This window comes from Rhododendron vialii, chromosome 3a, assembly GCF_030253575.1.
Source record: "Rhododendron vialii isolate Sample 1 chromosome 3a, ASM3025357v1".
Classification (NCBI taxonomy): domain Eukaryota; kingdom Viridiplantae; phylum Streptophyta; class Magnoliopsida; order Ericales; family Ericaceae; genus Rhododendron; species Rhododendron vialii.
In genome coordinates this window covers 5,275,584-5,302,429 of record NC_080559.1, presented here as the reverse complement: position 1 = coordinate 5,302,429, position 26,846 = coordinate 5,275,584, and the positions used below count along the sequence as shown (strand labels likewise).

The window sequence follows — 26,846 nt, the reverse complement described above, 5'->3', positions numbered from 1 at the left end:
TTTCATCCTATTAATTTGCCTAATTGGTGTGTATATATATACATATACTAGTGGGTGTGCGTTTGTAAAGTAGGGTTATTTCCTAATTCTGTCTGTTCACCTGTTTTGTTAGAAATAAAATCATTTGCAAGTGCAACTGTTGGAAATATTCTTGTTATTTTCTAATTCATTTATTCATCATTTTGTCTGATATCTTCCATAAGAGAAACTACTTTCATGCTTTCTGTGCTTAAGGTAGTAGGTGGTGCACTTATTATATAGGGAAAATTGGTGCAGGTAACAATCCCATTATTGAAATTCGTGGCAGAGTTCGTGTTGAACAAGTCGCAAAGACTGACTTTTGATTCATCATCGCCTAATGGCATACTGCTTTTTCGAGAAGTCAGCAAATTAACAGTTGCATATGGATCACGAATCTTATCTCTTCCAAATCGTGCAGATATGTACACATTCAAGTACAAGGGAATAGGAATTTTGTTGTCTATCCTATCCAGAGGTACACATATAACTTGTCTTTTCGACTTTGCCTACAATTGCAGCTTAAGGTCAAAACCCAATTCGAAGTGTATTATTTTCATGAAAAATAAGCTTATATAGAAAATATATATATGAATTCAAATGTACAAATAATTTTGGAAACAAACTTTCTAAGGAGACGTGCATTGATTGTATGTCCCCTTAAAAACTTTAGTTTCCCTTATGCCACCAGCAATATGGGATGGAGGGAGTAAAACTTAAAACTTTCAAGGTTTTGTTTTTTAATTTCTATAAGTTTCAAGTTTTACTCGTTAAATCAACAGTCTTTTTAGTGTGGTAGGACTTGTCATAGTTCATTAGTCATTTGTTTTTTTCTCATCCAGAGAGTTGACAAATAATCCCAATTAAACCTCAAAACATGTACCTACCTTGTCTTCACGTGAGCATTCTTTCTTAGAGTTGTGATTCTTGCTTAGCTCTTCTTTTCAGCGGATGACTCCCGTTGTTGGACTTTTCTCAAGCAAGCTCAAGCGATCGACCTCCTTAGCCAATCGATTTGGTGCTTTCTGGGCTCATTCCTTTTTGGCTTTAAGTTTTTGTTGGTGCAAGCTATTGTAAAGGCTGAAACCCATGGTCCTGCATAGCACTTGTTCGGTCGCTATTTAATAGCCTTGGGGCCTTCTTATGCTCATAAAACTTGGACCCTCTCTAGCCCACTTATATCCATTGAGTTTCTTCACCCGATCTTCCTTCATTACCACTCCATTAGCCCACCGAACTTGTGCCTTGGGTTCATTCCAACTTTGTAAGAAGTTGTGATTTGGTTGGCCCTAACCTGCTTTTGTAAAAGCTGAAACCGGTGGCCATAGATTGGACTGCCTACATCACCATTCACGCGCCTTGGGCCCTTCTTTCCTTCATAAAACTTAGAGCATCTCCAACCTTTGGTTCAAACTTTGGAGATCTCAAATTTTTTTTGAAGGCTGATTTGGCTTATGACACATTCAAATTTGACACCCACAACATTCTTCCTCCATTCATGGTGTCAAATTTGCTCTCAGGATCTAAGACATCCCAAACCACTATTTTTGGTAATCCAAAACGCCACTTTTGCATTTGACACCTGATGCCAATTTTGAAGCAAGTGGATTGTTGTCAAATCCTTGTAGGATTTGACTTTGCATTTGAAGGTAAGATAGGAGGGGCTTATGATGTCAATTTTGACAAGTGGAGCTCCACATAAGATTTGCCTCCTCGGCCCAATTGCTCTTAGCCCTTAGGTCTTGTGAAGCCCAATTATCTACCATTGAGTTTCTTCATTCTTGGAGCCCAATATCCTCCTCCATGAGCCTTTTCTGTTGGAGCTACTTCTGATCTTCCAATCCCACCTCTGCCTAACCTCACATATCAACCCAACCTTTCTCCCTAGCACCCCACCCCCTAGCTGTAACCCCTCCATTTTTCAAACAACCCCTTTCTCCTCTAAGTCCCACATTGTTCTAATGTCCATATATGAGATCCCCTGCCCCATGCGCATAATGACCAATTTTCTCTGCTGCCTCCCTCTTCCCCTCTCCAACGCACCCTTCTCCTCACCAGAAGCAATGGATGTCAATCAGAAGCCTAACCGAGGTGCCGACTCTACCTAGTCTTGACCTGAATTGAATGAAGCCCTCCAACTTCCATTGACACAAGAATAGCACTCCTTTCGCCCTTAACCAATTCAAGTTCCAGCGTCAGACGTGTCGTCTCTGGATCCATCTGCACAAACCTTCCATGGAGATGCCTGGACTTTAAAGCTTCCAATTCCCGCATATAAATTTGGAACCCACCAAGCAATTTGATGCCAGGCTGACTTTCCTATATGGTATGTGGCAGACTTAGTGGGACCTGGAAGACTGGATTTCATCACATCTGCATTTCGGTGCTGCAAGAACCTTGGCTGCGTCCTCTTGTAACGGCAAGAAGATATGTAGAAAGCCCCCTCATCTCCATCACATCCACTTCTGTCGGAACTCTCTAATGTAGGTTGACCCAAAACTGGACCCCTAGTATGTGGTATCCGTGAATAACTTAGATACACCCTTATCCTAATGCCAAGTTACCATGGGATTACGGTGAACAAGCATCCAAGCCATGTACAAGTTGAAGTGAATCGCTCTCTGTAGAAGACTACTAACTTACTATGTCCTTTTGCACAAGTGAAAGAAATAGCTCCATCAGTTCAACAACAACAATTTTGCTACTGGATTAAAGGGGGGGAAATTGTTGTTTGGAGCCAAATGAAATAACAACAGAAAAAAGGGGGATGGGTTTGGGTTTCGACAGAAAAATCATTTCAAGCAAACAAAAAATGCTGCACCTAAAAGGGAGATTGGAGCAAATATCTAGAGAAAAGATTTTGCAGAGCACTTATATGATCCTTGTGAAGTGTGGTTAAAGAAGAAGGAATGATATAATAGAAGGTAAGATTATCGTAAACTTCAACTAAGGATTTGACTTAGAATAAGAAATGTGTCCATGTTGGCAGCTGCAAGTAACTGGACAAAGGCTTTGTTGGATGAGTACTTGCTTAGTTTTCGTACAAACTATGGTATCTTTTTTTGATAATGCAAACGTTGGGCTCATAAAATGTGATTAGTAAAAAAGTAAAGAGTATGGGCAACTTATGTTTCATGGTTGGTGTACTCTCTCTCTCTCTCTCTCTCTCTCTCTCTCTCTCCGTATTTGTGTGGGTGTGTGTCTCTTTGTTATTGGTGATTTACTTAGTCATTGTAGCACCTGTTTTTTCTTTTGTATTGGATACAAAACTAACCAGATACCAAATAGTAATCATGTACTAGCATCTGTTGCATTTACTTATTTTGTTATCACAACAGCACTAGCTGGTAACTATGTCAACTTTGGAGTGTTCGAGCTATATGGTGATAGAGCACTTTCGGACGCTCTTGATACTGTGCTGAAGCTCATAATATCAATTCCTTTGGTGGACATACTGGCATATCGGAAGGTACCATTTCTTTTTGCAAGTTGGACTAATGTTGAGTTCTAAATGATGCTAATTGTAAGATGCTATAAATATTTAGTAAATCTTATATTATTAAGCATATCTCTTGAACCTTCGAACCTTAGGTAGACAAGTGCTGTTGTTGAAAACTCCAGTGTTCAGTTTCAGATAAATGTAGAGAGTGCTTGAAGCTAGGGGTGTCGTAGTTTTGCGGGAAATGTTCTGGTTTAGAATGCTCCACTTTACCTGGTCTTTCCTGTATGCAACCCTGGCAAATTGTTCTCACCATCAAGGATTTGTTGTGGTTATTGACTGCTTGGCACTGTGTGCTTAAGATGCTCAAGTAGAGTTTTAGCCATTCGCTTTTGCACTGGTACTATTGTGACTATGTGGATCCTATTGTTATCTCTAGTCGGTGTCCATCAGTGCTGTTGTGTTTGGTTGGTGATTTTTTTTGGTTGAGTTTCCTCATGGTAAATTTGCGTTTCCTAAGTTGTTGTCTGTTGGTGGATCATGTAGTATTTGAGGAAAGGTATGTGCGGTCCTTTGATGGCATGGAAACTTCATTTCATGAGTTGAAGTTGGTGGGTATTTTCTCTGTTGTCTTTCTGGTTGTTGTTAATGGCTTTAAATTCTTTTGTGTGTTGTGCTTTTTGTCATAGTGAGGTTTGTAGGCTCTCTTACATGCTCTTGCATATAATTATGGATTACACCCTACTTTGCTGATTGGTAGTAAAGTAATATCACCCTTCAGTAAATAATTTGGTTACTAAAAACTAAACGAAAGAAAAGACTGAAGTAAACTGATATTTAATTTTACCTGGTTCATATTCTTATTTGTATTTACAAAGTCATATGCCATTGTCAACACTCATTTAGCACTACTTTTTATAATTTCTCTTCGTATCCCTTACTTCCTCCGCCAACATGACCTTTATGATAACTGTCCACAAAAGTTTCTGCTTGGTTTATTCACTCTCTTTCTTTATACGTTCTTTTCCACCTGTCGTGCCATGTTATCAGGATCAAAGGGCGTTTGTAAGGAATAAGTTGTAGCAAAATAGCTATTAAAGGATGAGATTGATTAGTGTGGCCATTTTTTCCATCGAACAGCATGTAGACGAAGTGATTTACTGTGCTTTTCTACTCGTAGTTTTACAGCCTTGCCATACTGTCTGTAGCGTGTAGTCATTTGTTATTTAGTCCCAGTATTATGTTTTCCCCAGAACCTATAGATGAGGAGAGTATTGATACACCTAAATGCTGCTTCTTTTGTTTTAGGTTGAAACCACAAACTTGTCGTTATACAACCTGGCTGTTCGTAGTTTCATGGATTTTTTCATTACCTACCACTTCAAAGTTTTGTTCCTAGAAGCATCCAGTTTTGACTATACCCTGCACATATTATATTTGTTGCCCATCCACCTTAAAACCCCGATTATCACCGCATTGTGGATATGTTTCTTCTTGCTAAGTATAATCGTTTGACTAGTTTAAGATGTTGGCAGTGGCAAATACAATAAATGAGTTCTGTATTAGGGTTGCAAACTATACTCAAACCTGCAATTTGATGGTTCCTAACTTTCTATAAATAAGAGCACTTCAGTAATAGTTAATTATTGCTTGTCCGCCTCACTGTTTTTCCTAACATTCTTGCAGCTCACTGTAGCTTACTTTGCATTCTTGGAGGTCCTTCTGCACAGCCATATCAGTTTTGTTTTGAATCTGGATACAAGCACTTTTAGGTACATGGTTGGGTCTCTTGAATCTGGCCTTAGAGGATTGGATGCGAATATCTTATCACAGGTTCATATTCTAATCTCTCGTCTTCTTTAATTTTGCTATTGGACTACATTGAAAATTTCCATTCCTGGTTTTCTTTGAGTTTCAGCTATCCTCACCATAGTTCTGAATACCGTTTCGGACAGGGTACCGGTTTTCCTACTGGTACGGTACGTACCGGTACCGGTCAGGTACTGGGTACCGTTTCGGATTTACCGCAACTTCAATATATATAATAATTATATGTAATTATAATTCAAAAAAATCCCCCATATCATACAATTCATCATGAAATATCTCTACTAGAGATTCTCTAGTCCCACATTGCTTAGTTACAAAACTCTTTTCCACTTTAAATGACTTTGCACACTAGTGAACTTGTGAATGAGAACCCAATAAGAGGTCTCGCGCGCTCGGAAAAATGTGCCGTGGCCGAAGGCAATTTGGAAAAACTGATTCGGAAACCAATTAACCAGATGCGCGTCACTGGCTATTCGCGCGCAGGGGGGGTGCAAATCCAGGATCTAAGCCTCGCGCACGTACTATGGTTAAGCCCGTGTTTTGCAAAAAATTTTAAAAACGTTTTATTATTTTTTTGGGCCTGAAACGTTTTTTTTTTTTGGTTTTTTTGGGACCAGAAAAAGTAAAAAAAAAAAACTCTGCAAAATTTCGGCCGGAAAGGCCGGTATTTCCCGAAAAGTCCGGTACCGGCCGGTATTGAGACCGGAACGAAATTGGGGGGTTAGGGTACTGGTTCTTCGTCAAAACGGTACGTACCGGCCGGTACGGAACGGTATCCATAACTATTGTCCTCACATTTTCTAGGACTTTTTAGATAATATTTTACGTCCATTTATTTAAGACCCCCCTTTTTAATTTTCATATACAATCGTTCTACTAATGAATTTGCTTTGAATATGTTATGCCAGTGTGCATCTGCTGTAGATAATTTGGCTACTTACTATTTCAACAACATAACGGTTGGGGACTCACCTACTACACCAGCTGCTCTTAAGCTTACACGGCATGTTGCAGATTGTCCTGGTGTCTTTCCTGAAGTGAGTAGCTTTGTCTTTGGCTAACACCACTTCATTTGAAATTTCACGTTATGAGCTTCCACATCCTAATTACAGGCGTGGAATCTGTTTTGGATTTCTTCTACTTCTTCAACAGGAGGAAGTTTTCTTGCTTAACTTTGTTTAAAATTCATATGATTGGATTAAATATTCCAATGAAGATCATTAGGGTCTGTTTCTGATAATGATGTCAGTGATTTATCCTGTTAAGAATGTTAGACCTTGTCCTCGCCACAAAACCTAGTATCTAAGCCTTGGTGAGTTGGATCCTTTAGCTAAAGAGTTGGCCCTTCTTTCTCAAAGTCAACTTTCTCATTTCTTGCTTTACTTTTCAACAAGGGGAGCGTTAGCGCCCTTCCTTCAGCAGGCTCCGCCCTGTCTATTCGTCTCTCTTGTCAAATGGATATTTAGGGATCTCTCTTATTCATAGATCTTGAAACCGGGATTAGGTTTCTTAAAACAATTTACACAGGAGGCAAGGACACCTAAATTTCATTCTTTTTGAAGGTATACTCCCTCAGTCCCAATTTGTTATCCTTTTAGGGAGTTTGTACCATTTTTTAATTGCTCATATCATTGATTTATAATGCTTTAGGTGATTTTGAAAACTTTGTTTAGTATAACTAATTGATATCTATCAAAAACGATCCGTATGGCGTGTAAAATTATAATTAGTAAATAAATATAAAGAATTTTCTACCAGGTTAGGGTAATAGAATGAGAGACAAAACAAACTGGGACGGAGGGAGTATCATTTAAGTTGGACTGTAAATATTTTCGCAGATTATACTTCTTTCACTTTGCATATCATGACCTCTTGTGATATGAGAATTTTTTAAAACCTTTTTCTTCTTTTTCTTGGGAGTTGGGAATCGGGATAATATTGTCAGATTTGTCTTACAAACATCATTTGAGGGATAATCACTCATACTCACTTTGACTGCTTGTAATTGGGTTGGGATTTTCTGTGGCACGCCATAAAATATGTATTCCTACTTTTTTTATGTCAAAAGAAAGAAGAACTCCTATGAACTGGAAGGTTTTGGGCTAGACTTGGAGGTTTCCTGGGTTTGAAGGTTATCTGACCAGTGGCAATCTGTTTTGTTACAGTAGTTTTTAGTGACTCCACCCTGGCACGAGGTATGTGCCACAGGATATCACACTACAGACTAGGCCTGCTGCTTTCTATAAATCATTTTTCATGGAAACTTCTTTTGGGAATGTTATTTTGCGGGGTTCTATCATAAATAGTTCAAAGCTTTTTTTAGGCATGATATCGTTAGGGATATCTTACTTGAACTATTTGGAATCTTGAATCTCTTTATGAAATTGCTATATCCATGTCCCAGAAGAGCGGTCACAAATTCATTCCGAAACAATCTTAAACAAGGAAGCTGGAATTGTAGTACTACAACTATAACAGTACCTGCGTAATCCCTAATCAATGAGTGTATGGGTGAGGGAGGACTTGAGAGAGAACTAAGCTTTGGAAATATATGCACAAAGTGGCTAATCTCAGAAAGTTTTACTACTGAAATAGCGGCCCCATGTACCTTCAGAAATAGAGGAACTAAGGGATGGTGTGCTGGGGAACTATGCCCCCCAAATCAAAGCCAGAAGGCATTAGAGAGAACGAGCCTAAACACCCGATTCAGTTTCTGTGCTTACTACCTTGCTTGCTTCATTAAAAATCCAAAGCATCAGGAATGCACAAATGGAATTGTATTAGTAGATTGATGTAATTCTTCTTGTGTCTACTGGAATTACTCATGATCACTATTTTTTTTTTTACTGTTCTAGATATTGAAAACACTCTTTGAGATTGTTCTATTTGAAGATTGCGGCAATCAGTGGAGTCTTAGCAGGCCAATGCTGAGTTTGATACTTATAAGTGAAGAGGTAAATACCAAATTTTCTTTTTCCATTTTGTTTCGCATAGACACAGTGACGGACATTTGTAGTGTTATTCATTTGAAGACCATTTAAACCTCTGCTGTGGGCTTTCCATTTTGTTTTCCTCCGCATACTAACTGAAAAGACTGATATCTTGCAGATGTTCACAAATTTAAGAGCTCAGATTTTAGCTTCACAAGTAAGTTCGATGGCACCTCTATTTAATTGTTTCTGATTGATGGATGTTGTCAAGGGATTTAACTATGAATTTCATATTTTTCATTCTAGTAACCTTTTGACTTTATATTTTCATACTCTAGATTTATTAGACTCATATAACGATGCAGTCTTTAGTTTTAGTTTCAGAAGCATGGATACAGACAAGACACGTTGGAGTTTGGACACATTAGGGATACATTGAATGTAAAATGAAATGAAATTATGTATCTTAGGAGTCAATATAAAAGTTTAAAACCATTTCTTCTATCAGATAAAATATGTATAAAATGCAAATCATATTAATAGTAAATAGATGCAAATCAAGAGTCATTATCTCTCCTTGAAGTAAACAATGGAAGTTTTGACTGCAGGCCAACTTTTGAAAATTACATTTTTACCTTGTAATGAGTTCGCAATGTGTTCCTAGAGTGTACCGACGTGTCCGAGTAAACAAACCACACAAAGGCATACACATTTGTGGGTGTGTCTGACCTGTGTCTGGAGAGTGTCGTGTCCATGTTGTCGGACACGAATACATTAGGCCGGCAGACATGTTAGTGTTTATTAGGTTATAGTACTCATTTTCCAAGAATAATTTTGAGAACTTTTGCCAACATTGAGTTTTTTGACTTTGTTATTTTTGGATGACGACGAATCAAGAGGGTTATTTTGGTATAGTTAGTAAGCTGAAGCCACTGCTTTTACTACCTTCGTAGCTCCAATTTTGTAAATTACAACCTGATCAAATTGTCTAATGCATTCCATGTTTCTTGCTATTACTTAATTGCAGCCGGTGGATCAACAACAGCGTCTTCAATTATGTTTTGACCAACTTATGGCAGACATTACCCGGAGCTTAGAAACGAAGAATAGGGACAAGTTCACCCAGAACCTGACCAAATTCAGGAACGACTTCCGCACCAGATAGATAATATTCAATTCTAGGAAATACTTATGGGCCACTGTGCCCTGTGTATACATCAGTCCCCCTTCCCTACCCCTGTCCATCCAACCAGTAAAGGAAAGCAGGAGCGGCATAAAATTGTACATTTGGAAAGGTGTATTGTGATGGGTGATTTCTCTGCTGCTCATGGGTTGGGTTCTACATGAAGTTCTGTGATGGTTTTGGTATGTTTAGCGCGACAGTAGTTGAGGAAGAGCATAGAAATTTGGTTTTAGAATAGTTGTCCATTGGCAACAATTGCTGCTATGCTGCATATTATATTCTTGACATGATCGATTATTTTAAGCAGCAATGAGAAAGGATGTACTTATATCATTTCTTTTTTTTGGAAGGGCAAAAAGTGTTAGTTGTTAGTCGTAGTTAGTGAGGGATGAGCCGGAGTTTTATGCATGGGAGTACAATGTGCTATAGCACTCCACTTGTTGTACTACATCAATGGTCATATCTTTTGCCAAGATGGAATATATCTCTGTGCGCAGGTGGGTGCTTGTGCATGTGTTTGTTTTGTTGTTGCCCCTCGAAAGCACCAAGGGTATGTTTGGTTTGATGGAATCAACGTTAGAATGGAATGGTCATTCCATAAAATACTTATTCCCATGTTTGGTTCACCATTAAGTGATGGAACGATCATTTCAAATGGAATCACTATTCACCTTAGTAAAGGAATCGTCATTCCACTAAAAAAATCCAAAGGAATTTTTCATTCTATTTTTTTGCCACACCAAAATTATTAGTCACTCAAATTCTAATTTACTATTGTCACTTCAAAAATACTATTATCACTCCAAAAATTACTATTGCCATACTAAAAATTACTATTGCAACTCTAAAAATTACTATTTTTACTCCAAAAACTATTATTGTCACACCATTCCATTGCGGATGAGAATAGCTATTCCTAAGTACAATCAACCTTGGGAACGGAAATGGTATTCCAATCTCATTTCCTCCAATTCTATTTCAACCTCAATTCTATTCCATTGTCATCGAACTAAACATATCCTAAGACTATAGTTTGTGTTTATGGGAAGTTAGAGAGCATGTCCGCCACCGAGTTAAATTCGTTGTCTATTGGTTGTTCAAAATCCATGTCTATCAGTGGTTCAAAGTCATTTTTATTGTTAAATTTGACAGCAATTTTGACAAATAACTGATTTCTTATCCTCTCATCTTCGCGGAAATATGAGACAATCGCCGGAAATATGAGACAAGGTGTTTTTCCGGTGTTTCATTGATATAAGTCGTCATCGTCCTTTGTTTTTTCAAGTTTTACAAACTTGTACGTAGTAGTTAATGACTCTTTATTAATACAAAAGACAAGATCATAACCATACGATCTAATATTATACTCAAGGTCCTCTTTGGCGACCTAAGGCGTTCTAGAAGATCAGCTAAAAAAAAAAAAGGCGTTCTGGAAGATCATTTGCAGTGCAGAATATTGGTCTTCAAAGATGAATAATAGCAAAATTTGGGTCCAAGAAATTTAGTTTACAAGAATGACAGTCTGTGATTTTTGAAATTTAGAGAAAAATGTGACTAGAAAATAGGGAGTCAAGTGTGATTTTTGAATTTTAAATCCCTGCTTTAAATCTTTAATTGAAAGCCTCTATTTTTCCAACGTGCTCTCTCCTCATGTTCCAAATTTCTTTTCTTTCGAAAAACTAAATACAAATTCACCTTGTTTTCAGGATTGAAAAAGAATGAGAATTCCATTTTGATAAGTCGTTAAACTACTTGTATTCTTGATTAACTGTAAAGCTATATATACTTTTTTATGTACTATAAGTGATTAATCCCAAAATACGTGTACTTTCTGTGGGTCATCTTTCATTCATTTGAAGTTTGAATGTGAGCAAATATTTATGTAATGTGTGATGTTCTAGACTTCTCATGTCGATAGCGTTGGTCGCTTTGAATATTTTCTTTTTATTTTATTTTATTGATCCACCTTTTTCAAATAAAGTTCGGTGTTGGTACTTGCTGCATAATGTGAGTCGCTTTGAATAGTTGTTTTCTAAGTGATCTATCATTTTTCAAAAAAATAACTATTCCATCAATCCCAAATTGGATGTCAATTTTTGATATCCATGTCAATTCCTTATATCTTTCAATATAGATCTCAAAAAATATGCAATATGAATCTTATTTGATAAGTCTCAATTAGTTCTATTATACAAAGTTTTCAGATTCATGAAAAACATTATAAATTGAAAAATATAAGCGATAAAAAATGACACGAGTTTCAAAAATTGTCATCCATTTTGGGACGGAGAGAGTACTATATACTCCCCCCGTTCCACAATGACAGTCTCACTTTCTCTCTCTTACCTCTTTTCAAATCAAAAAATTAACTACTTCCGTGCATAATTTTTCAATTTTTTTCGCACCGTATTAAAGATCTCGATTAGTACTTTAATTTGGTGCGAAAAAATTCAAAAAGTTATACACGGAAGTAGATTTTTTGATTAGAAAAATGGCACAACTTTTCATGGTGAACTCTCAATATGCAAAGGAGGCGGTAAAAAGCAACCACACCCAATACGACAAGTACCAACAACAGTCACCAAGAACTTATAACACAAATATACAAGATGATCAATTACCCCACAGAGAAACAATAATCTTAGTTGAAGAATCTTAGTCAAAAACTGGAATAAAGAGAGGGAGAAGACCAATAGCAACAAGAAAACGACATTCCAAATTTAATTATCATAAAAATGAGAAAACTTTCATACAAAATGAAGATTAAATTCCTATTTGCTTGCTAGTGCTATAGTATCGCCCCCGACAAGGGTAGCAACTCTTGCACCATTTTTTCTTTTTCCTTTTTTTTTTTCTTTTTTTGAAAAAGTAGAACATCAATAGATAGATAGACAAGGTTCGGGCACAGACTAGATCCGTTACAAAACCCAACCAAAACAGCAAAAACAACAAAAGGCCAAGAACAAGAGGCCTTGAAGATACATGAAACCATACACCTGAGCTTCGACCAGAACACTTAACTTCTAATATGCCGGATGACACAGGCTGCTGGATGCATTTCTCAGCAGTTTGCTAGCCGCTATCAGAAAAGGGATGCTCTAACAAGCAGACCACTGCTACTTCTAAAATCTTGATGTAACTGCTATAAACACCATCTCGAAAAAAGCAAATTTCAATTTCCCGGAAATGCATAGATACAGATATTGAATATGGAGTGCAGAAAATGTAACACAGATATCCAAAACTTCAAGTAGGTTAGGGCAAACAATATCTCCTCTACCACGCGAGCACAAAAGCCTCGGTTAGAAAGCAGAGCGAACCCAACCTACAAGAATGCCACAAGAAGAGAACAAGAGAACGAGAATAAGCTCTACAGTAATCTTCGTATTGCAGGTATGAAATAAAAGGTAGCGTTGTGTAACGTACTTCACCTACGGAAATACTTTACTTCAAACGGTCTACGTCTACTGGTCCGAATTGTAAAAACCATAGGATATTCTTTCACCCATTCAAGAAGAGCATCTAAATTGAACCTGCCAAATTGCACTCTTATAACTGATTGAGAGCCTAGGAGAATCAAAACAAGAAACTTGTTGATCTCTTATAATGAAGAATTTGATTTCCAATTAAATCAAGGCTCTTCCACAGATATGGTGCATTTGTTTTCCGCGATAAATAACGCTCATATCAAGAAAGCTGTCATACCAAAGCGCCAAAGAAAAGCACCAGGAGCAGAGAACTAAACAATTGCCCAGCAAAATAACAAAAAGCCCTGCTAAATAACTGCTGATGGAACAAAGCAGCATTTGTTACAAGCTAATAGACAAGCAACCTTCAAGCCTCACAAGTCACAAGACATCCATACATTCCCAAAAGGTAAATCGCAACACTCTTGAAGGGACAGACATCCCAGAGTGAAGAAATCCTCCATTTAGCAGAGTTACATTGAAATCGCCTCCAAGGCTAACTCTAGCCCAAACAACATTTTCTACTTTAAAGAAGATGTCATACAATCCAAAGCTGTGTTGAAAAATTCTCTAAGTGTGGTGTGTTTTTGCTTCTAGAGCAAGGAAAGCTATAAAGGAAAATACAGAAAGGTTCCTTTTCAAAGATAAAATTTCACGAAGAGAAAACAGGAATAAGAGTTGTTACAGAATCAGGCCATCATAATGAAAACATAATAAAAAAGTAAACAACCTGGATTAGGGCAGAACATGTGACCGAAATATAAGAGGGTAGGTGCAGCAAAATCCGCTGCTCCAACACTGCAGAATGAATGAAATCATAGGATTAATTAGCAGTGGCTCTGAATTAATCCAGAGTGATACTACCACTTCACCTATAAACTCAAAATCAAATTATGATTCTGTGGACCATTCACAAAATTCCTACTCAACAATTCTGCATGGGAACTTATCCATATCTTGTCATAAATTAATTAAATCAGTAGCTGAAAAGGTACAGACCCGTGTCAGAATATAACAAAATTTCTAACCATAAAATCTTACAAAAGAGTAAAGACATGAGTATGGAAACAAAAGAACAATGCAAGCGACCTACCACAGAGAGCAATGGTCCTTGTTTGAACTTGTCGTGAAACGAGAATGCAACTGGCCTTGGATTGTTTCCAGGCCCTCTAATGAACCCTCTGGATCAATAACGTGAGAAGAGATTAGAATCTTAAAGGTATCAGCAGATCTAGGAAGCGTACACAGATTATCAAGATACAAGATCCACTATCTAAAATAAACACAAAGCACAACCAATTTGGTACCCCATTATCTAAAAATCCAACAATAGCAGTAATTTAATGGGACACGGGAGGCCTAATGCCTGATAAGTTATGACTGGTGCATGAAACAGTTAATATTACCCTGGCAATAACCAGCCAGGAAAGTCAGTACACAGACTAATGTGCACAATGCCGGAATCGTCCGATGCAAGTGGGGCCCACAAAACAATGAGGGTGACACATGCCTCGAACAATGGCAGTCACATATGTGTCCAGATCTATGCACATAAGTCAGTGCTAGTAGAACACCCTATCAGATATGATAGCAAGTAATGTAAACGAATAATGCTGCTTCTAATAACAATTAATGATAAAAAATTCGCAAATATTAAACTCACATTAGTGATGCAGAAATCAGCTTAGAACGTCTAACATCATATATGGCAATGAGACCCTTGTACAACTCATCCCCATCTTTATACGATACAGCCAATCTTTCACCTGAACCATCCCATGCTATCTTCTCAATGCCTCGACTGCGAAACACAATCTGGTCCTTTACAAGTACAAATTAAATAATAATCCAAGTACCAATTACATGATAATCCAAGTACCAATTAGACTTTCTAATCCCAAGTACCAATTAAATGATAATCCAAGCCATTGGTGAGGTTTTGTCACCAAAAATATAAAAGAGGACAGAAATATCTACCATGAATAAGGTCAATGGTCATAACAGCTCCACAAATAGCACAAAACATTTCTTTATTCGCTTCAGTTGACTAGTGTGGATAGTAATAATGACATTACAAGGGCAGTAAATGCAATTTGTTTTACAACGAATAAACATTAATACCACTACAAGCACTAAATAAATTATGGAAAGTGCTTTTTTCTTTGTTTCTTTTGCAAAAAGAACAAGTAAACCACAAAACCAAATGATCTTATTCTCACCCAAGCCCAGTATATATCACCTACGATTAGCTAACTCGCTTTATACACTTTTACTGCAGTGATTGTGATGTCTGTCCAGCGAAAAGAAGACTATATAGGAGGCAACGACCTAACTGCATCAATAAAGATCTATATGGCCTTCCAATGAACAATCACTTGTCATTAAGCAAGAGCCACATCTAAAAATGTTAATTCAGCAATTTACATCATAGGAAATATAGAGAAGGTATAGAAATTAACAAGAAGTTCTTTTCTACCTGTGAGTTAATGATTTCACCTCCGGCAAATCAACCGGCAAAAGGTGTGCATCTGGAAATGTCATCACACACAAAGAAGTAAATCAAATCTCAAGGACCAAGTGCATGTAGTTATGTACTTTCGTGAAAAATCCTGAACCATATGTATTCAGCTAACAGGTCGGGGTACAAGACAACAATGCACAAACAGAGAACAATACCAAAACAGAGAACCTAAAGACGGCAATGCGCTTTTTTTATGTTCCCCAAAGGCACCTCTATTGTGTTTGCTAAGTTGTCATAAAGGTTCATGATGTACCATACCCACTCAAGACCATAGTTGCACTTAGCACCAGCAGGGGAGTGGGTACCCCCCCCCACACACACACACACACAAATTCATAGATAGATAGTGATGTAAATGAAAACAAAGATGCTCTAAAATTATCATTTTTACCTTGTTTTTGTGAATATCAGTTAATATCCCTTCTGTGTTAAGTGGATTTGAGCTAATATGCCCAGTGTCTAACCACTCCTACATATTCTCTATTGATTGGCATCTTTTCTTTTGTTTCTTTTCAAAGTTATATGCTTGAGGAGTTCTATCCAAGTTGGAAGCGGGCTCCTTTCTCGATGAGCCGAGGTACATACGAGATTCTATTTGGGAGCGCGAGAGCAAGGTTCTAAGAGAAACAAAAAAAGCACAACAGGAAGACAACACAACAAGAACATGGCAACGAATAAAGTAATGCACATGTCTAAATAATTTTTTGCATTTTTCCGTCAATATTTGGTGATGTCAAACAAGAATTTTTTTTTTTTTTTTGCACATTTAATAGTATTGCGTAAAATAAAAGTGTGAACAAAACCCTCTAAAAGCTTCTCTAAACACTTATTAGCAAAAAGTTTAAAATTTTAGGCTTTATGGTTCAAAAACTAAGAGACTTGAGGAGGGTTATGTAGGTACAACTCCATATTGTTCAAGTTAATTTGGCTCAAATTATTTTCTTCAAAATTTGTAATGTGATTTATGTGTGTCTAACTGTCGAGGCCGTGTGTTCCCGAAGGTCCAACCATGTACAGTTCTAAAAACCATGATACAAATTCAGAATACATGTTGGGAGGCATGACTAATCTTCTTCTCTTCAGCATTTCAAGCATATCCAACTGAACTGATAGGACAATATACGGTCGGGATATTGGCAAAATTTCAAACATTGAGTTTTGGTCGTTCCATTCATTTCAACTCTGGCCCGCGCGCGACAGGCTCAATAATACAAAGGGCAGGCTTTAGCTTTCTAGTCAGTAACCCATAGCATTCCCTGCCTAGGTCGTGCACATCATCTGTCCCACCGACTCCCACCAACATAACATATTCCAGATTACGCACATATGATGCATAGCAAAAAGTGCTTAAAACCTTGATTTTATTATGCACAGATCTGAAACTTAACAATAATAATACATGTGAATTTGATTTGAACCATATAGTTCTCCATTTTTTGCCAAATGCACAAAACTTTGCTTTTCTTATTCCTCAGTTTAGAGACTTTATATGCAAACCCAACCCCAAAACAAATTCACACAACAATAGTGTGCATACAGAAAGGGGTGATTATTCAGTGCTCCTCTAGGGCCTTCCACCAGCACACATTACACATGGGACCCATACACTAAGATATGGACCCCGCGCCAATATGCAGTGGTGGAAGGCCCTAGAGCACCATGTGGGAGCACTTAATATTTTTTCATGCAGAAAGAGGGGAGGGAAATAGAGGGAGAAACCATATCCAAGAATAAATAGTTTCTTCGTTGAAACACACTTGCAAGAATCACTCACACAAGCCCACATTACGTTTATCTCCTTCCAATGTTATCCATTAATGTACGGAACTGAAAAGGATACATCTCAAGGCTTGGCCCTAACACATATTAGATCAAGTGCCTGAACTCAGAACATGAGTGTTACATTGAAAAAAGCAAACATAAATAAGAAGTACCGAGGAAAAAGAGGAAGGTACTCGCATACCTAGTGATGGAGGATTTGATGCAAAATGAATAGAACCTAATGTTGAAGAATCAGAGAAAGAAACCAGTATCATACGTCCATCAGGATCCCATGTCACTCCCTGATAACAAATAACGTTGTCACAAATCAAAACTAAGAAAATACTCCATTAACAAGACGTCCACTGACTAAGTTTATTTAAGCAGGGAAAACATGCAAAGTCTTTAAGAAGCATAAAAGCAGCAAAAAGCACATAAAGACTCATGAAATCACTAACAAATGAGGAGATGCAACAAACACAAGTACTTGGCTTCGAAGAAGACTGACAACTATAAATGCACCTTTGACTAATAGGTTTAGAGTGACCGAATTCCAAGAATAGTGAGGCATGCGTACAGGAAAAAATAAGTTAGAACAGGTACTGTCTACAAGCTAGAACAGCTAGTAGAAGTTACAACAGGAGCCACTGAGCTGAATCCCTACCAAAAGGTTAACAGGTACCGGATACAATGTGTAAGACATTACCATACTGCTGATTGTGCATGAAAGAGCATCAGTAGCAACTCAGCTAGAGAAATTTATGATGGTAACATGATTTGATCTTGCTAAGACATTACCATACTGCTGATTGTGCATGAAAGAGCATTAATAGCAACTCAGCTAGAGAAATTTATGATGGTAACATGATTTGATCTTGCAATTTAGAGCTCGACTGCATGAGTGCAATTGTCATCTAACTGACCGTGACAAAGCCACTGGTTGAGGACCATGGTTCTGATGTCCAAGTGTTCGTCTCCCAAAGATAAAATGTCCCATCACTGCAAAAGAAGAAGATAATCACAACAGAGGCAGAATGATGAACGGTATGCAGACAATCTGAGTTATCCAAGCCAGAGACAGTACAACTTCGCTGCAAAAAAATAATCTCCAGTGGGAGACCACTTCAGCATTGATATGCCTCCTAATCCCCGTCGAATGGGTGTGCCAAGGCCTGCAATTGCATGCGTACAAATACACCAATTAGAAAAAGATCATAGGATCTGCAAACATGAAGGCTGTGCTTAAATCTTGAATATCATCTATCCTGTAACTAAACTAAACATACCAAGTACATATTTATTTGCCTAACTCAATGATAAAAGAAGCAAATAACATATATCTACTTTGTTCTCTTTACCTATCTCTTCCCATTCAATTCCTTTTCCCCTCCACAAATCACTCAAAGAATGAAAGATCCAAAACTGCATTATCATATTGCCTATAGGTCGAAAACCCAACTTTTTTCTTTAAGAGATCAGGCATCAAAGTGCACTTAGGTGCTAGGAGAAAGGCAGTTAGGAGTTCAATATTGACTTTCGCCGATAGGAAAAAGAGACCTTTCTTTCTCTTTTCACTAAGTAGCACGCGGTATCTATAAGCTTGTGTCGGGAGAGAATTTTGAATAAACGTTTGTGGTGTATCTCTACAACACCTTATGCTGCCTTTGCTTCTAGTTCTTATAGGCGAATGGGATAACCACCCTAAGGCTGATTACGTTACTATTAACCATGCTTGTCAAGTCAGCTCCTTCCTCATTGGTTGATGGGACACCAAGCAACCATTTTGGATGTGCATGCCTTGCTACTTGTAAAACCACTTAAGAACCCTTCGCTCCACCGCTCAATATCTGGATATTGATCCATTGAGGTCACTCCCCCTGGCTACTTGCTTCGCCAACAAGCAATCCTTCTAACATTCTCGGATTCCTCAAACAGTCGACAATTACCAAGCAACCATCCACAACAATGTTTCCTCCCGTCAATTCTTTTGGCTTTATACTAATAACTGGTCACAATAAATCCACCCCTCACAATTACCCCGTAGCTAATGCCTCCTCGAAGAGTGCTCGGCTCCTTGTTGCTGAGAGGCATGAGCTAGTTATGCAGAGCCTCTTTTGTCGTCAAGGGCTCTTTCCATTTGAAATTTTGCTGATGAATGCATTTCGATGTGACATCGTTAAATGCAAAGAGACATTTGGACTACTTTGGGGTCACATTTGACAAACCCTGCAAAGGCGCCTTTTCGCAACCTGCAAACACAAATGAGAAAGTCAATCTTTTTCCTTACGCTTCCTTCTCATTTCCCGAGCTTCTTGAAAAATCCTCTCTAGAAAAGCCCTCCACTCCTTCACCCATCGTGGTCTTTAGCTTACCGTCGTCAACTGTCTCCACCCACTCTTCCAATTTCTTGGTGTAAGTCTGTTATAACATTCTTTTGATAGTGCAAAACGACTAAGGAATTCAGAAACATGCTTTCTGACAAGAATGTGACCAAGTTTAGAGAGGTGTATAATATCCTTAATTCTGTTGACATCCGTCTCTTAGGGAGAAGGGAGGTGTTAGACCCCACCAATAATAACAATTCGATCGTTATGCCCCTCATTGCCATCATTGCAGGGGGACCTCTTTAGTGAGATTTTCTGGAAAATCTCACCTCGCCAAGTGAATGGAAAATTCTCTTGCAGTCTCTAGTATTAGGCTTTCCGGGATCTCATGACTCCGCTAATTGGCAAGCTGTGGCGGAGTTTGAAGGCAAGACATCAAAACCGTCACTCATATACAAGCCGGAGAAGTACTGGTTGAGGCCTAGAAACAGACACCATCATATTCTCAAGGTTCTGCTCAGTACGAATAAGAATTTGGACAATGTTTCGCCTAAGGTTTAAGGGGACTAGAAATTTCCCCCCGGTGTAGTTGCCCCCCTCGTCCTACCAGAGTGGACACCACCCCAGGTAATTAGGATCCCTTGCCCCCTTGGAAGCTTTTGTTTTCCAATCTGGCAATAACCTTGTATCAAATCATTTGTTTTAATCCAGCTCTTAACTTTTTATCAAATAGCTTTTCAGCTTAAAAAATTCAGCATTCTGTTTTCGTTAGTCGATTTTCAATTTTCAGCACCCTAGTTGGTAGAGGAAGCCCCTAAAGTCTATATACCATCACATGATGCTTCTTACTAATAGAGTCAAATATCTAGAGAAATTCCAGAACTTCGAACCTTTGTGTGAGTTGTGTGATGCAATTCTAGCCCTTCGTGTAAAGCCTATGGGAACGTAGGTCAGACAATAGTTCCAGGCGTGATTCCTATAGTTCTTCTCTTCTATTTAAATTTTCCAGAAAAACTGAAGTGTTACTCATCGTAGATCACTGTTCACAGCCTCTACAACAGCCCTGTAGTTGCCTCAAAACCCTACCTCTTTGTTAGCCATACAAACCCTAAAATCCTCACATCCTACCAAAGATAAGCTAAAATCAAACTCTGTTGAGTTCTAGTACACAGGCACACTCATCATTGAAGGACGAACAAAAACACCAACTCATGAGATCGAGTGTGACTTGTTACAGGTAAAGCTCTGTGTTGGTTATCACAGCTCGTGGCTATCATTTGCACTAAAATATCACATGGTAGGGTGGATGCTGGTGATCAATTTCAGGATGGCCATGTTTCCAAAGCCCGAGCAAAAAGAAAAGCAGCCAAGTTATGAGGAAATCCAAGTCCAAAGAGATTGGTTACTGGGCATCATCTCAAGCTACTCGTTAAATATATTAGCTTAAGTACAACTTTGTAAGAGAATATACCAGACGGGGAAGAAGGCGGAAGTACAACTACTAGAGAACACTATTTCTGCTTTTAAAATCAACCATAAAGCTACACACAAGACCAAAGCAAACACCGATAGGGATAAAAACATTATATATACCTTGAGCAACATCCCAGATGGTGAACGATGAGCTCTCATATGAACCAGATGCCAAATATGTAAAAAGAGGTCAAGGAGATTTCCAATTCACAACCAAAACACATATAATCCAATCATACAAAATTTTATAGTTCAAGTGGATACGAGATTAAATCTCCATCCTAACAGTTTATTGCAAACTAATAAATGATCTTCAGTCTATTAATTCTGCACAAAGAAAACAATTGAGCTAAATACTGGTCAAGGGGGGAACAGATTACATGATTTATAAGGACATCCTGCATGCAGAGAAGAATGACCACAAAATTCCCCTACATGTCAAGACAACAAATTAATTAACTTGAGGAATGTAAAGAAGTTTCACTAGTTTGGATATCTTCCATCTGGACTCCAAGAAAGTGCACTAATTTGTTCATCATCATGGCTTCGAAGAAAATCCACGAGAGTCCATCGAGCTCCGGAGCCCCTAGATAGGGTGCCAGATGCAACTCCAGATCTGACAGATGCTATATTGCCAGGATTACTAGCTGTCCATATGCAAATTCCACCCCTGCTCAATCCATATTGAAAGTACTACCCAATAAGAATAATCCAAAAACTGTTCTGTAAGTCTTCTAGAGCACTATATACTTTCAGCGAGAATGCAGCAATGCTACGATACTTACTTGCATGCTACAGAGAGTGTCCTTCCACCATTTGGCCGCCACTCAAGGAGCTTAACATCTCTTTGGGACTCATGGGTCAGAATGAATGGTTCCTTCCCTTCTGTTAGAGGTAAAGACATGCAGTTCACTGGAACAAAGTACTACATTTGGAGGCATCCAAAAGGATGATGAATTAAAGAGCTCTTTGACAGTGCATAAAGCGTAGAGAGAAGCAACCATCCATGTCCTATCAACTAAAGTATTAACTGACCTGAATCCTCATAATCACGAATTGTGACATGATTAGGCCCAGAAATGAATGCTAAAATATGTTTATGCTGATGCCAACTCACACCGTGAAGATCAACCGCTGGCAAAGATTTTACCTGCAGAAATGACAGCAGGCAAGAAAATGAAAATGCTTCAGACCACATAATTGTTTCCGTTTTATCTTTTCTTGTCAGGAAAGTGAAGTAACCAATAATTGCAACTATTCAGATGCTCCAGTCATCTATTTTTGCCTCGACTTGTGCAACTCATGGACACTAAACATTTCAAGAGCATTTTTCAAAAATTCATGGTAAAGCCATGTCCAACTTGCAAGCGTAAATGGTGTCATCCAACATAAAACTCTTGGAATATGATGATCATGTTTTCTTGCACTCGGAGAAAAAAATGTGACCATTGCCTGCTTAAGAAATGGGAACTAAAGAAGTGCAAAATTATGAAGACAAAAAGGTACTATAGCCATTCTCTAGATACTCTTGTATAGTGGGATGGTTCATGCTCCAATAGGATGGAATACTATGATGGTTTCAATTCTTTAATATCTAAGTAAAACATATATGGATACCTAGAAGATCCGTGCTCAAGACCATACCAAGATTGTCTCTAGGCATATTTCCACCTTAATGTTGGGTATCCAAAAGTCCTCTATTTTCCACCTACTAGTAACTCAGGCCACCCCGGCGCCTACCGAGTAAGCTCGCTCATCTCTAGTAATAGCGAGCTCACCTCCAAAGATCGTACTCCATTATGCCTTGCTAAACTCCTACACCTTCAAAGCTTCACGAGCTCACAACAAAATACAAAGGCAACTCCAAGAACACCCTAGGCCGGTAGCAGGGCCTAGGTACCTCACTCGGGACCAAAGAGACATGCGAATTGAAGGCTAGAACAAAGGGTTTATCAAGGAGGCAGAGCATGCCCTTGGTGAGCTCTATCTTGATTCTTGACGGGTCATAGAAAGGACACCAACTAGACGTCCAACATCTTGGAACAAGTATCATACCTACCGCCTCACAATTTCTTGATACGACATCCACAAGTCATTCTGGCCCTAGGTCTTGTGGAGGAGATTCTATCAACTCCAACCTGTAGAGCCGATGAGGAGGGGACACTTGCCCTACTGTGATTTGGATCCTTCCTCCAACCTTCTATACAAGGGAGGTACACAACTATATAAAGGAGGTCCAAACATAAAAAAGACTACACTTCAACAACCCTAATCAATATCTAGTTGACCACTCTCTCTCTCTCTCTCTCTCTCTCTCTCTCTCTCGGGCTAACATGAACTCTCTCCTCCACCTCTGGTTATCTCGAGCCATTGCAATACTTACCATATTTCTGGAAGGCCGCGTCAGGCACACTTACAATACTAATTTTAATCGAAGTAAATATGCAATAAGTACACCAGACAGGCCAAATGGGCATCATTGACATGATTGTCATGTAAAACAAATGATGTAGATTATTCACCCTCAAATTCAAAACACTGAGTTAAATTATGCATTATCATATATCAGCAACAGAGGTCAACGGATAACTAGGCCATTTCGGCATCTTTTGATCACTTTCTACATTTTGAAGCCAACCTATTGTCTATTAGGTTTTATAAGTTATAACCTTGTAAGGTAGGGTACCTGTCTAATAAGCAAAGTAGTGACACGAACCTTCTTGTGATAAAAACTAAAATAGAATAAAAGAAGAGAATAGTCTCACTTCGAGGGAGAACGACCTCCGATTGGCTCACATTGAGGAGAACCATACCTCTTCTTTGCCATAGAATACTCTTAATAATTTTCAACTTCCTTTTTATATACACAGCCGTCATATACATAAAGGAAGATAATAACAAAGGTAAGCTAAATACATAACGCCGCTAACCACATGACCTTTAACGGATAATAACAACATAACTCCACTAACTAATTTTGAATAACAATCAACAGAGCTGAAACATTAAAATCCGTAATTAGTTTCCAACATTTCAAGAATTATAACAAACTACAACCCGGAGAATCTGACAAGTAATTGAAGGGGGGGAATACTTACATCAACCAGATGGAAAAGGCGTTTGAGGGAATCGCTAAAGATCTCCCTCAATGCCGTTGACCAGCTGTTCCATTGATCACTCTCTTTGATCCTTCCTCGTTGCTCCGATCCTTGTTCAGGACTTGGTGATGATATTAGATGGTCCATCTGAAACGAAACTGGACTGAACACAGTTCCCTGCAATTACCCACCAAACTTAATCTTCCAACCGTACAAATATTAACATAAGTACATAGCTATGTTTGGTTTAATGGAATGGTTATTCCTATGGAATGTCTACTTTGATGTTTGGTTCACTAAAAATTGAAGGAATAGCCATTACACATGGAATTATTATTCATCCAAAATGATTCCAAATAAAGGAATAGCTATTCCAATTGAAAAGTAAAAGAATTACAATTCCATTCCACCATCCTGCAACACCAAATTTGACTATTGCCACTCCAAATTTTGCTAATGCCACCCAAAATTACTATTGCCACTCCAAATTCCATTCCATTCAGATGTGACTCTAGCATAACAAACACAAGAATTGGAATGCAAATTTCATTCTTGCTATTGATTCATAGCCACAACCAAACATGGGAAGAGGAATGATTATTCCAATCTCAATTCCTTCAATTCCATTCCATCCAACCAAACACACCCTAAGACTCTATCCATGTGTACGAATGACGACAATGAATAATAGACACGCTTAAATTTACAGGATAACAGGACTTACGAGAATTTTGGCGTAGGTTTCTTTAGCTTGGTCATCTGCGAGGGGCTCGGTCGCCGTAACTGCAGTTTTATGCATTTATAGACAGACGAATGAATACATATAGATATTTGTGATAAAAAAAAAAAACTATGTAGATATATTCGAAAGTGGAGGACCAGGAATTCAATGCAACCACTTGAGATAGAGTTATCTAGTGTGTTTGTGTGTGTGTGAGTGTGTGTGTGTGTGTGTGTGAGAGAGAGAGAGAGAGAGAGAGATTCATACTCAAGTTTCTGTTGATTTCACAGATTGTGACTAAACCAGGAGAGGGAAAAGAAGGCATTTTTGAATGCTTTAGAGATGTTTGAAAACTGTTTTCGTTGGGTTGGGGAGCGTAGACTGAGGTAGATTAGGGTTATATCTGTGGTAGTTGCTTCGGACGGTTCGCTTCGACCACCGCCGATTTTTGCTGTTGGGAATTGGGAAAAGGGTAAATTTTTGGGCCTAACGGCGAGAGGTGGACGTTTTTGGTGGTGCTGCTCGCGGGGTTGTGGCTGCCGTACGGGTGGTGGTGTTCAAGGTTGAAGCTAGTCTGCTAGGCTCCGATCTGCTCCGATGGGTCGATGCTCCGATCAGTTTTTCGTCGAGGTTGCTGGTCGGTGCTGTGGTCTGGTAGCGTGGTGGCTACAGTTTGGAGGTGATGGTGGCGCAGCGGCTGGGTTTTGGCCGGACTGGAAAGGTGTAGCAGTGCAGGGTTCTTTTTCTTTTATTAGGCTTTGGCTTAGGGGGCGTTGTTCCCAAACTCAAAAACCTCAAAGGCCATTGTTTTGTTGGAATCACATTACACACCCCTTTATTCTCCGAAATCATACTTTCTACCTCTGTCAGGTAACTCTTACTCCATTTAACATCATTAAAAGGACTTTATGAAGTTACTAAAATACCCTCAAATTGTTTCCGTTCTTTCCCTCTTTCTCCCTTTCATCTCTCTTCTTCCCGGTTCTTCCGCTCCCCCATATCTACCCATTATCCCTAACCACCATAGCCATCAACCATTTTTCTGCAACTTGAACTCAACACCATCTGAACTCTTCACAACTACCATAATCTCCACCTCCTTGTAACCCACCCACCAACTTTTCGATGCTATAGCCACCATTCCTAATGGTTGAGTGCATTTTTTTACGACAAATGTGGTGCAGTGTTGGTACTGGCAATGGGTGAATGTGTTGGTGGTGGTGGTGGTGGTGAAATTGTGTTAGTAATGAATAAGGAAAATGATGTGAAAACTATGAAAATTTTATAGATCATAAAGTATATGACTTTTGTCCAAATCATTGTTACAACTTGTGGTGAACTCATTGTGATTCACAGCTAAGAAATTTATGTGGTTGTTCTTTGAATTTTTTTGAGGTCCTCTTTACTGAAACCGTCAAAAAAATGTATCGGTGAAGTATTTCTAACCAAATCAACAAATCGTTTATATCATTTTTTTTTTCACTTTTTCATCTTGGAATTCTTGAAGGTCTTATGTTAGCTATGTGACAATTTCAGTGAGTGAAGCATGTGCGGGTGGGTGGGGTATTATTGTTAAATTGAGGAGGGATGAGGTAGAGAAATAAAAGGGTAAAATTGGTATTTCAAGGACTAATTCGTTAAACTTTGATTTTCCTCCAAAAGCCAACTCACGGTCAACTAACTGGTGGACTTAAGCGTGGAACAATTTTAGAAAGTAAGAGTGCGAGAATGATTTCTTATAGAACAATAGGGGTGACAGTGTGATTATAATGAAGTGAAGGGAGCGCCGGTGAAATTTACCCTTTTCCCAATTCCCCCTCCCTCTGGCAGAGTTTTTGGCGGCCATAATTTGTAATCAAATTGGAGGAATACTCATCTTTTGAAACGTTTTGTAAAAATAGGCCATCGCGCCTTTTCAAAACAAGTTATAGCGGTTAGGCCAACTCCTACGTGGCGAAGGAGTCCTAGTCAGATTGTTATAGCGCCTTTTAGGAAGGCGTTATAGGCAGATTATTATAGCGCCTTTTACAAAGGCGTTGTAGGCAGATTATAACTCCTTCCCAAAAAGAGCTATAGGTTTA

The 26,846-nt window shown here is 38.6% G+C and overlaps 3 protein-coding genes and 1 non-coding gene across 13 annotated transcripts in view; 2 read left to right on the top strand and 2 right to left on the bottom strand.

The window, feature by feature from the left end:
* LOC131319161 (uncharacterized) overlaps window positions 1–9,882 on the top strand; it is a 33,510-nt gene extending 23,628 nt beyond the window's left edge. For 5 of the 6 annotated variants that reach the window (XM_058349308.1, XM_058349304.1, XM_058349307.1 and 2 more), the window contains 7 exons: window positions 277–496; window positions 3,357–3,487; window positions 5,144–5,290; window positions 6,196–6,324; window positions 8,143–8,241; window positions 8,396–8,434; window positions 9,245–9,882. In XM_058349308.1, the coding sequence (XP_058205291.1) occupies window positions 277–496; window positions 3,357–3,487; window positions 5,144–5,290; window positions 6,196–6,324; window positions 8,143–8,241; window positions 8,396–8,434; window positions 9,245–9,382 (903 nt within the window). In that variant the 3' untranslated portion in view covers window positions 9,383–9,882. Of the gene's footprint in view, window positions 1–276; window positions 497–966; window positions 3,326–3,356; window positions 3,488–5,143; window positions 5,291–6,195; window positions 6,325–8,142; window positions 8,242–8,395; window positions 8,435–9,244 lie in introns of those variants that run through there. The other variant, XM_058349309.1, reaches the window with a different exon arrangement.
* The window catches only part of LOC131319163 (protein ROOT PRIMORDIUM DEFECTIVE 1), a 91,214-nt gene that overhangs the window by 60,749 nt on the left and 3,619 nt on the right, over window positions 1–26,846 (top strand). The gene's annotated exons all lie outside the window — the stretch shown is intronic.
* LOC131321505 (small nucleolar RNA snoR100) lies at window positions 7,921–8,029 on the bottom strand. The gene has a single exon (XR_009198545.1). It is a non-coding gene; the product is annotated as a small nucleolar RNA snoR100 (small nucleolar RNA).
* Window positions 12,113–26,144, bottom strand: LOC131319164 (aladin). 5 transcript variants are annotated; one of them, XR_009197911.1, is made up of 16 exons: window positions 25,033–26,144; window positions 24,769–24,827; window positions 24,045–24,221; window positions 21,982–22,096; window positions 21,732–21,831; window positions 21,443–21,616; window positions 21,067–21,125; window positions 18,234–18,321; window positions 18,073–18,148; window positions 17,352–17,451; window positions 15,344–15,395; window positions 14,531–14,668; window positions 13,961–14,048; window positions 13,598–13,665; window positions 12,827–12,933; window positions 12,113–12,725 (listed from the first exon to the last, which is right to left on the bottom strand). XR_009197911.1 is itself a non-coding variant. In XM_058349313.1 (15 exons), the coding sequence occupies exons 1-14, from the start codon at window positions 25,088–25,090 to the stop codon at window positions 13,603–13,605; spliced, it is 1,347 nt and encodes a 448-aa protein (XP_058205296.1). In that variant the 5' UTR covers window positions 25,091–26,144; the 3' UTR covers window positions 12,113–12,725; window positions 13,598–13,602. The 5 variants fall into 5 exon arrangements, 2 of the variants coding, with proteins under 2 accessions (XP_058205296.1, XP_058205297.1); XR_009197912.1 differs by having other exon boundaries at window positions 12,827–12,922; XM_058349313.1 differs by lacking the exon at window positions 12,827–12,933.

What these genes read in the sequence shown, in the direction of transcription:
- LOC131319164 (XM_058349313.1), bottom strand. Translation starts at nt 25,090, where the DNA reads ATGCCTTCTTTTCCCTCTCCTGGTTTAGTCACAATCTGTGAAATCAAC. An exon ending in ACACTCTCTGTAGCATGCAA is followed by an intron (nt 21,617 to 21,731) that starts GTAAGTATCGTA and finishes TGGATTGAGCAG; the next exon opens with GGGTGGAATTTGCATATGGA. An exon ending in AAGGACCATTGCTCTCTGTG is followed by an intron (nt 13,666 to 13,960) that starts GTAGGTCGCTTG and finishes TTCATTCTGCAG; the next exon opens with TGTTGGAGCAGCGGATTTTG.